The 12,036-nt window shown below is 32.5% G+C and overlaps 1 protein-coding gene across 1 annotated transcript; it reads right to left on the bottom strand.

The window, feature by feature from the left end:
* Positions 1-9: 9 nt before the first annotated feature.
* On the bottom strand, positions 10-6,250 carry LOC109014107 (pentatricopeptide repeat-containing protein At4g32450, mitochondrial). The gene is made up of 2 exons (XM_018996434.2): positions 3,699-6,250; positions 10-406 (listed from the first exon to the last, which is right to left on the bottom strand). Exon 1 carries the CDS (start codon positions 6,053-6,055, stop codon positions 3,716-3,718), a length of 2,340 nt encoding a protein of 779 aa, XP_018851979.2. The 5' UTR covers positions 6,056-6,250; the 3' UTR covers positions 10-406; positions 3,699-3,715.
* Positions 6,251-12,036: the final 5,786 nt, after the last annotated feature.

Here is a 12,036-nt window from a genome sequence, read left to right as displayed (position 1 = left end):
CATCAAAATAAAAACTTTTGAAATGTTTGTCTGCTACTGCATATATTGAGTCTTGAGTCTTGACACCAGATTCAAGCTGGTGCGTATACAAAAGAAATTATCCGATACAGATTTTATGAAGTTTTGAGTTCAAATATATTGACATCAGACCAATCAACTATGTCAGAACAATGTTGGGAAAGAAAAAACAAAGCTTCAGTGCTGGGAAAGAGATGTTCTTGTTGTTTGCGTCGAGGTCAATTCACGGACAAAATACCCAAGAGTATTGAGTAAAAAATTATCAATCCTGGGGAGTGAGATCTTGTTCCTTCCAATAATGATTTAGACATGTTATGGGCAGTTTTCTTCACTGCTTTCTGTGTGAGGAAGCACCATGGCCTTACCTTCAAAATCACCGAACTAAGACCTGCATGGAATTTCAGAAGTTCGTATTTTGTAAGGATGAATAAACAGGCTTACAGAATAAAGACCTATAAACATTCCGAGATAAGCTATACTCAAATGAAAATTTTGCATTTGTCATAAATTCACACCAATCCACAGTCATTTGAATTTTGAACCAAAACCCAGCTTACAAGCCCAGTAAATAAAAGGGAGGGGAGAATAAATGAAATATAAGAAACCAGATATCAGTACAAAATGAAATAACAGCTTAAAAACAAAACAAAAAAGTTTATTCCCATGATTAATGAGATGTTTAAGCCTCAACCAATTCTATCTCCAGGATATAATGAATATTAAAAACCCTCATTTAGGGTTCTTTTCTTGTGTGTAAATCTACAGCCTTTAATTCAAGGCACTTTGTATTCCTTCTATTTTGGCATTCATTTACGATCAAGAAGAACTTTTCTCTCAGCGGTTTGCAATTCAAGTGAGCCTAGGCACCTATTCAATAACATTGGTCATAATCCATTATCCACTCAAGCATTTCAATATGTTTTTTTTTTAATAAGTAAAAAATTATATATATCAAAAGGAGAAACCAAGTACACTGAATGTATACAAGAAAACATCTTGCCCACAATGACCCAAAAAGCCCGTGGAAAAACAACCCAAAATACACCAGACCCAGAAGAATTTTCTCTCAGTGGTTTGCAATTCAAGCGAGCCTAGACTAATAAAAAACATTGGTCATAATCCATTATCCACTCAAGCATTTCAATATGTTTTTTTTTTTATAAGTAAAAAATTATATATATCAAAAGGAGAAACCAAGTACACTGAGGGGAGGTTTGGGGGGTGAGATGAGAATTTTGTGTTTTGTTTTGAAGTTTAAAATATTATGTTTTAATATTATTATTGTTTTGGGATTTGAAAAAGGTGTATTGAGATTTAAAAAAGTTGAATTATTTATTATATTTTGTATGAGGATTTGAAAAAGGTGTAATGATGAGATGAGATGAGAATTTTATGCTTTGTCTTGTGCCCCAAACCTGCCCTGAATGTATACAAGAAAACATATTGCCCAAAATGGCCCAAAAAGCCCCTAATGACCCAAAAAGCCTGTGGAAAAACAATCCAAAATACACCAGACCAGACCCCAACCCCTTATTTCCCGTAGAACTAAAACTCTACCCGAACACCCAACCCCTTGATTCTCGTCTTCACAATGTCTTCCTTTTAGACTTCCCTCTAGTTAAGTTACCACTCTTAGCATCCTAGTTGATTGTCCAAGAAAGACGTTGTAACTCGCTGCTTTTCTTGAAACTTGATTTGGTTTCAAGCACGTGGCTTGCCTCAATCGCAGTGATTAGTTCTTTAAATTGATCTTCACATCCTTCATGTGAGATTCCCACAAACTGTTGAATCTCGTTAACTTTATAATCCAATCCGCTATTGGAGGAAGAGAGACCAGGGGAGCAACATTATCCCCAGACACAGTATCCAACTGCACTCCCAATTCTACACAAGGCACCAACGCCAAACCTATAGGTTCTCCAGCAACTCCATTGGTTCTCTCCACTGGAGATTCTGGGGTGACAGTAAGTCCCTTCACCTATGGGGTGATTGCGGATCCTACATCTCCTTCAAACCTCACAGTACACCATTTTCCTTCAATTCTGACAAGGGAGCCATAGATTCTTCGGGGACCAAGGATGTAATACCGACAATCGGTCTATCCTGTGTTACATGAGGCAAATGATATTCCACTAATGTCTCTACGTCGATACCCGATGTAGACCCCGCTTCAAATAACCCAGATTTTCTTTTGACCCGCCATACTCTCCTGGATCTAGTTATAGGGACAGGGCTTAATCCAATCTTCCGTTTTCCTTTTTCTAAGTTTAAAGGATTTAGGCCTATCTTGTTACTTACAACCCTGTTGCCTCCAACTGAAAGCCGGTCTATTTTCGTAGACAAGCATTTTTATATGTAAATCAACATACACAACACCACCCACCCTACTTTCTACAAACAACGTCAAATTCAATTTAATAACAATTTCCAAACAGATAAGAACTTACTCCAAAATTATAGCAGTTCCTGGCTCTAGACACACACAACTACAATTACATGTGATTCAAATCTCCCCACCAAAAGCAAACACTGAAAAGGAGAAAACGTTTTTTTTTTTTTTAATTTTATTTTTATAAGTAAACAATAGTATTAATAAAGGATAGACACAAAAGGGACAAATAGAGCAGCGCCGCATATTGAAAAACCTCGAGGGGTCCACCGTCTGCCGCTGCCCAGCCGTCCTCCACTGCCTACCACTTCCATCTCCAACCATCTACCTTGCCATTTGCATTCCCTACTTTTTATTTAATTTTAATTTAAAGTTTATAATGTATTTTTTAGATCTTTGGCTTAGAAATTTGAGCATTTTATTTGCTGTTTATTTTACTTGATGATAGTTATTTTTCTTGCTTCTTTAAGTTTCCATTAAATAGGCATTATAATTGTCATGGATTGATTTTGAGAATTTATGATTTAAATACAAAGATGAATCCTAGAATTTTGATTTTAGGGCTTTTCAATTTTCAGCTCGTATTGCATTAATTATTTTCTAATCTAGCTTAGTTATTAGTTTAGTTTTGTTAATCTGTTAGTTCCATTAGACATTAGATTGATTAAGGTTTAATTAGGGCATAATTAATTTCAGTTTTGCTAATTAATTTTCTGTCAATTGAAATTGCTTAGCTTAGTTGGTTTCTTGATTGCTTAATTTCACGTTGTTAGATTTAAATGTTAATTTTAAGCCTTGCAATTAGTTTGACAATTTTCGTTGGTTAAAAGGTGACAATTTCGTTGACCAGTGAACCAAAAGCAAACATTGAAAAGGAGAAATCTCCCGTCTTCTTCAGATGTATATGGCCAAAATTGTGATAAAAGCAACCAAGACAGTTCCATTTGTACTCTTCTCAGGTTTTTCCAGTTGAAGATAAATCGTCCTTTGTTTATGATGCGTAAAAAGCTAGAGCTAAAGATTTAAAGAACCCAACTGCATATTGTATCCCGATCATCAACAGAAAGAGAAAAAATTGAAAGAGAACTTCAGAATTCGCATCAAAAGAGTTGATATTAATTACACACTTGATTAACATATTGAGATTGCTTCACTTATAAAAAAAAAAACATATTGAGATTGCTTCAGTGTATGGAATATACTAACATATTCACACCTAAGATACACATAATAGAAGCTTCAGTGTATATTCTTCCTGTAAAGCTTTTTTTTAAAAAGAAGCAAATAGTACCTCAAATTTCAGTTTGTTCACCAATAATCCCGGCAAGAGCACAACCCATCTTTGAAATGGTGGAACCTCTTAGCATCTCGTATAATGAGTTCTCTGCCAACAAGCTTTGAGATGATCTTCAGTGCAGTATGGCAATCACCACAAACACGAAGATTCTTGATTATCCTAATAGGTGATCGAGCTGGACTACTCAGGAGACCATCGGCAATAGCAAGTCTCTCGCTGTGAGCAAGAAGGGCTTCCTCCTTGGCTTCCTGGTCTATATCATGCAACACAAATCTAGTCTCTGGTATATAACCAGCCTCTTTCATTTGTTCCTTCAAAGCCCTAAGTTCTGCATAGATCCTATCCGTGCCAGGATGAGATCTATCCCCTGCTCGATATTCATGGACCCGACTCCTAACTTCTAAAAGATTTTGACTAGATAGTTTCTTCTTCTCTTTCTGTTTTGCAATGTCTGAAGGTTTCACAGGTAGAAGGCCAGCCTTCGATTGCTCATTCAAGCATGAGGGTTCTAACTGCCCAACAATCTCAGCACAAAGATCACCAAGCTCCCTGTGTCCATGAACTCTGCAGAGATTCATTAGAGTTTCCCATACATCAACACTTGGCTCCAATGGCATCTTTCCAATGAACTCAAAAGCTTCATCCAGAAACCCTGTACTTCCTAGCATGTCTACTACACTCACATAATGATTCATGGATGGGACAATGCCATAATCCTTGCTCATTGATTCAAAGTGCAGCATTCCTTCATCAATATCTCCTAGAACACTACAAGCAGTAAAAACTCCAATAAACATTTGACCATCAGGTTTCAGTCCTGTTTTCTTAAACTTAGTAAATAGATCAATGGCATCCTCCCCATAATCATTCTTAGCAAGCCATGTTATCATAACATCCCACGATGTCAAATTGTGCTTGGGCATTGTGTTAAACACTTGCCAAGCGTCATCTATGGAACCACATTTCCAATACATCTCTATGATTCTGTTGTAGGTGCTCACTCTGAGAGGAGACTGTATTCTTACAATGTGTTCATGAACATATTTTGCTTCCTGTAGAGATCGAGCCTCACCACATGCCTGCATCAACTGCAAATATCGGGGCAAATCAACAGGAAGACACTGCTTTTCTAAAAAACCTAAGACTTCTACAGCTTCCTTCACTTTCCCCTCTTTGCAAAAACTATCTAGCTCCTCAAGTGTACCGACATATGGGTGATTGTCAGATGTTTCAGCCAATTCACCCCCATGTGTTGGATGACTGGATGATTGAGAACTAGTCGTCATAATCTGAGAAGCATTTGAGTTTGGCGGATTTTGTCCTCCATGGAGGCTCTGATTATAGTGTCCAGCACTAGGGCTCTGCTGACACCAACTTTGGCCTTGCGGCTGCATTCCAGCATTCACCATGTTATGATCATACGAGGCTTGCTGAGCTTGCCCAAAATTTTGCATGTAGTTCTCGTTTAGGCTTCCCTGAGATTCTGAAAGGCCTTGGGAATTAAATCCATGTGGATTCTGCCTCGTTGCTCTAGCTCCCTCCAGGTAAGATCCATATGAATGCTGTAGATTTCTATTTATCCCGTTGAACCCGCTCATACTATGCTGTACCGGTGAACTATGGGTGTAAGACCCATTATGGTTCTGCAAGAACTTTCCGTCATTATTCCCATAATGCCCACTAAAATTCCCATTTTGCTGATATTGGTTATTCTGCGATTCATTTATAGTGCTTTCCTTGTAAACTTCGCCGTTGTTCTGGTGAAAGCCACTTGAATTCGGCTCAAACCCTCTCGAATTACTTGCAGAAATTCCGTTTGGGTCCAGCTGTGGCCATCCACTACTCTGACCATAATTTCCACTAAAGTTTCCATTTTGTCCAACTGGGTGGTTTTGATATGTACTTCTATAGCTTTCCCTATAAAGCCCACTAGAATTTTGCTGCAAATCGCCATAGTTTTGCCCATAAGGCCCACTAAAACTTTCGTTTTGCGCAACTGGGTTCACCACAAAATCGTTTGTTGTGCTTTCTCCACAATTCCCGTTGGGGTTTGAGCTCCGTGAAGCCCCCACGGAACTTCCCCCGATAAATCTGGTTGATTTCTGGTGAAAATCCATGGGATTTTGGTCCTCACCGTAAAACCCACCAGAGTTTTGCTGATATTCTGAAGAGTTGTCTACGTGATATCCATTACCGTTTTGAAAATCTGTTCTTTCAGCGGCACTGCCGATGCTGAGATTTCTCAGCAATGTAAGCTTTTTTAATGAATCTAATGAGTTGCTGGAAGAACATACCTTGGATAGTACTGCGAGGAAGTTGTTTGTGAGACTCGTCGCTCCCTTGGTGGACATTTATGCCACCAATCCCTCTACTGTTTCGACACTTAAAAGTTGAGAGAAAGAGAGAGAAAGTTACAGAAGGACAGAATTCCACAGAGGGAAGGAGATGCCGGACTTATGGAGGCGCTGCTAGAACGATAAACCCTATTGAGCTACAGACGGACTGAGGTCCTCCTCGTCGACGTATGAAAAAAAGGAATAGGCTTTTCTTTGTCAACTATGTAATACGGACTAGCTTTTCACGCGTTCGATGAAATAGAAATAAATTTCTAATTTTTAAGTTTTTCAATTTTTATATTGGAAGATGATAGTTTGATTTTTAAATATTTCCATCAAATATGTCTTATAAGTTATATATTATAATATTAGGTCTGAACAATGTGCAAACCTATGTCTAGTTCGATGAAATAATTATTTTTAAAAAATAGTATATATTTTATAAAAAAATTGATTTTAATTAATAATTTAAGGTATATAAACAAAAAAATGTAAAATTTAACAAATATTTAGGGTAATGATAATTAAGTAGCGTATAATAATTACATGCTTACATAGATTAGAAGATAAAAATATTAGTTCAAAATATAATATAATCCAATACATATTCATAACATCGATACTTTTAATAAAGTTATCTGCGGTAAGTTTAATATAAGCCCAACAAAAATATTAGTTCAAAATATAGTATAGTCAAACACATATTTATAACATTGATAGTTTTAGCAACAAATTCAACAAAAATATCAGTTCAAAATATAAGTCATTTGATGTTTTTACTATGATCCATCAATTTGTGTCATCTTGTACAGCATCAATAGAGACAATATTGAAATTCTTGTGCTGCTGTTGGTTGAGTCGATTGAGATATACTAAAAGTTCAATTATTCACTCTTTCTATGAAGCTTGTGCTACAAGATTTTTTATATATGGTAAATGTTCATGCAAAAAAAATTTTTAATAGTCTTGCATGATTAATAAAAAATTAAAAAACTTATATGCTAGAAATTGATATCTTATAAATTAACACAAATCTTTCAATGCAATGTTTTTATTTAAATTACTATGCATATTATAAATAAAAATAAAACTAACATAACATACAAGTATATAAAAATCAATTTAAATTATTTTTATTATAATTTACTTTTAATAGTTTTTTTTTTAATATAAACCTCAATGTACTTATAGATAATGTAGTAAATATGTCAAAAATTATAAGATATATATTTTTTACTCATTATAATAAAGGCAATAGAAAATAAGCTCAACTGTCGAACAACCAAATGTTTCTACTATAACTTCACCAAACATAACAAAAAATAGTATTCTTGTACCATTATCGAGTTCAACATATACTCGATAACTATAAATTTGATGAAAATATCATTTTAAGTTATAATTAATAAAAGCTATACATTAAATCTATCACATAAATTATCAAACAAAAAATTTGCAAGATACATACCATGGTTGAGAAATGTTTTGGTGTTTGCAATGGTAAAAAAGAAGCTATCATTGTAATCATACACAGTTCCTTTATTACAGCCAATACATAATATGTAAAAAAAATATCTGGCGCAAGTCAACCACAATTATCTTCGCCTTTATTCAAAATTTTACTTTATACATTACATTAAAAATAATTTTTTAGATGAATTGATTGCATAAATATTTGAATTTATTACGAATAATAGGATTTTACCGCTATGGATTGCAAACTTTTGATCAACTCACCAACATCACAATTATTGATTATTTCCCGAATACCAACAAAAGACAGAGATGCAGACGGGGTATTTCAAGCATTTTACAATAATACTCTCAAGTAATGAATCATTAATTACCGCCCTTAAAATTCATAAAAACAAATGCAACATAAGAAAAAAATATAGAGATTTCAATATTCAAGTGGCATGAAACAAATAATAACTTATTCGTGACGATTACCACTCTTGCAATGAACTAGTCTCAAGAATAATAGGATTGATTATAAATTTACATTTCGATCGTGATGAAAGAGACAATAATTCATTGAAAATAGAGATTATGATTAATGCAAGTATATGCAATATAAAAGAAAATATAAGATTGTTTATTATTAAAAATATCATTATAAGAACCAACTTTTATCCTTGTTCCAAGTATAACTGACTTTGTCCTAATTATTTCCAAATTTTTTTTGCATTCATCTTGCACAAATCGAACCCACATAGTTAAACATATGTGGTTTAAGTTAAAAGATTTGAATAAAAAAATAATTAACAGAATATGCAAGAAATAAAGACTGGAACATAATTCTAAAAGAGTGAACTAACAAAAAAATATTTTTATATTTGATCAATGATATATATGACATATTTTCTGAATAGTTATTGGTCCATGTGCTGAATATATTATATCTCTACATGACTTGATATGGATTGCAACACTAAAACAACTGACAGATAATATTTAAATTTTTAATATATAGATAATTAAAGATCCTAAAATAAAGAGTGAATTACTTATTTCTGCAATTGAGTCTTTGTAAGCGTTTAATTTATTGAACGGAATGAGTTGGTACTTGGGTGGCTCCAATTGTTCTTCATCCCTTGAAACTTCCTCAATTATCGTTTTAGAATTTAAGATCCATTGATATCCATGTATTTCAATTCTATACTTTAGATCCAATGGTCTCACATATGCAGTACTAATATAATATGACCAGAAAATATGCAAAGTATCATCTCGTGAATCAATATATTTATCAAATATTGTAGCTTGCACTCGATTTCCCTGTATAGTATAAAATGTAACAAATAATTTATAAAAAAAAAAATTGTAATGAATGATTGAGTATAATAATTTTGTTTGATTTTAAATTATTTTTGGGTTTTAAAAAAATTATTATTTTTAAATGTGTTATAGGAATAGAACTAAATGAACGGAACAACATCAACATTTATATAATATGAAAAAATTTAAAAAATAAAACATCAAAAGACCTAACAAATCAGTAGTTAAAAAGAAAAAAACTTAATAGATAGGATGTAAAAATAATAGAATCCTTTACCAATTTTTAGTACACACAAAAAAAAAAAAAAGACAATAGATAGAAATAAATAATATACCTCTGGATCAATCAATGTTAGGTTTTGGTACTTCACTGGTGAGCATTGGCTTGTTTGTCGCGATCATTTTGATTTTCCAATTCCTTATACTTTGATGGATATTTTATCGATGTATAAACCGTCCGCATCTTTAAAATTGTTCACATACAAAGATATTAAATGTGTAAGCATAGTAAACCCAATACTAAATTAAAAAAAAATTTGAAAAAAAAATTAAAGAACACAATACTAAACATATAGAAAAGATAATTATATTAAATGTACAATTTTGTTTAAGTAGTTAAACTTAAATTATACAATTGAATCATTACCCATATAACATTAATCTGAACATGCTAATCTTAATAATTTTATATACACAATATTTTTTGTGTAGTTCTTTTATGATCGTTCAATCGACACTGGCCGAATTAAAACACTTACTATAGATGCAATCTTAGCTCTTAATAAAACCACATATAATTGACCATGTGAGAAAACAGGTTGAGGTGAATATATCCCAACAAAATCTACTGTTTGCCCTTGTAATTTATTTATAGTTATTGTGAAGCTTAATCTGACAGGAAATTGGATTCGTTTGAATGAGAAGCCATTATTTTCATCAAAATTTGGCAAGAATAAGATCGTTGGAATAAATACTATTTTTCCGCTATGGTGCCCACCTACAACTTCTGCATTAATGACATTTCGATAAAAAACTCGACAAATTAGACATGTTTCGTTGCATAGTCATTCTGAATGATTAATGTTTCTAAGCAGCATAATGTAACGATTTATCTCTATTTACAATTAATGGGGAGGAAATTCATTTGGAATTAGAGAATTTAAAAAAATATTTCATAACTGATTATTCAGATGCTTTTATTACTTCATCAAACTTATAATATCACCTAAGCTCACCAGGAAACCTATGAATTAGTAATATATTTATTTCTCAACATAACTATTATTTGGTGTTACCCAATTCATCATAACTAAAATATTTATTGAATATTCATGAATATAATAGAAAACAGCATCTATTAAATGATCTAAATAAGTACAGTCATCTTCATAAGAAACAAATATACCATCAAGATTTTTTATAGTTTCATCAACTGTGATTAGTGGCATTATATTACTTAATTCTAACACATATTCTGAAAAATCTGGATTCAATATTACTTGTATATTTTCAGTCAAACGAAACTTAATCAATGTAGCCCACAAATAGGAATAAACCAAACTAACGTCAACATGTTCTTATCTTGTTCCTCTACGAACCACAGGTAAAACTAGGTGAAAATCTCTATAAAAAATGATAACTTTTATACCGAATGTTAACTCTGAATCATTAATATTTTGTAGCATTTTATCTAATGTTTCGATATGTTGTTTTCTAGACATGGGGGCCTCATCCCATATAATTAATCTTACTACACGTAGTAGTTTTGTAATGGTACTTTGTTTACTGACATAACACATGCTATATTCATCAGTATCTAGTGGAATCTTAAAGCGTGAGTGTGCTATTCGACCTTCAGGAATGATAGATGCAACAATACCATATGAAATAGTTGCAAGTGTCACTAATTTTTTTGATCTTACTGCGCCGATAAGTGTCTTGTACAAAAATGTCTTATTTGTCTCACCAGGGCCATCAACAAATAATGTAGTAGTTCTGTTTGAAAAAATATTTCTCAAGACTAAATTATAGACATGCCGTTGTTCACTATTAAGGTCTTCTAATGCAGAAATATCTTCTTCTGAAATTTCAACAGCTAATTCATCATCGATTTTTCTAGATTCAAATTGGTCTTCATCGAAACAAATGTCATCATCAAGAAGTTTGAACAAATTAATATATTTTTAATGTATTTCATATTTATTCAAGTGTAAAAGAGATTGAGTGCAAAACTTACATTATTACATTCAACATAGAATCTTCACGACAAATTGTTGCAATAGATGACAAGACAACAATAAAATTGATATAACATTTTCTCTAATTTATAATTTGTAGCAATAATATTCACGACACGAAATAATTAGATATTTCATTCTTCTATTTAATGCTACAGAAGTTTAAAATGAATGAAATATTACAAAATTTGACCTCTGCAAACGAAGTACAAAATGAAAATATTAAGATTATAATATAACCTTGCTGTTGTCTTGTAAGTAATTCTTTTGTTGACATTGATCGGTAATGATCTATTGATCGGGTTGTTTCATTACATATTAATGTGATTTTTGACCCTTTTAATGCCTTAATGACAACCAGTATCCCTAAAAGGAAATAACAATGGATACTGAAGTGAATCATAACAGCTAAAATAATACTGAACGATATGACTTCCACAAGAACGACTAAAGAGACAAATGTCTCGTCCTCCCAACTTAGTTGCATATTTATTTTCAATCTATATTGCTGTAACTTGTGAAGATGTATGGACATTGAATACACGTTGATCTATGCCAGCATCTGATCTTATATGGATTAGTTGATTTTTTAAATTTGGCAAATCACCAAGAGACCGAAAAAACAGAGAATATGAATTGATGCTAAGAATATCGATGAGTTAAATTATAATTGATGGATTCATTCTATCTGAATCATAAATGCGATTTTCTAATTCATGCCCTGTATCATAAAAATACAATTGGAGATAAGAAGGATAAAGATTTTAAATGAACTAAATCATTAATATAGTGATAGATCTGTCATTGAATTCGAAAAATATAAATTATTCTATTCCGTCTGCAAATATCTCTATCGAATTTATCTCCAAAATATATAAATGTGAACTTGTTATTATAAGTCCAAACATAGATCTTAAAATATGCAGCTTCATCTATATTGGAGGTAAAAAAATATAAAGCTGATCATGGATATTATTTATG

This window comes from Juglans regia, chromosome 8 (genome assembly GCF_001411555.2).
Source record: "Juglans regia cultivar Chandler chromosome 8, Walnut 2.0, whole genome shotgun sequence".
Taxonomy (NCBI): domain Eukaryota; kingdom Viridiplantae; phylum Streptophyta; class Magnoliopsida; order Fagales; family Juglandaceae; genus Juglans; species Juglans regia.
The sequence above is the reverse complement of the archived record's forward strand: the minus strand, read 5'-3'. Positions and strand labels throughout refer to the sequence as shown.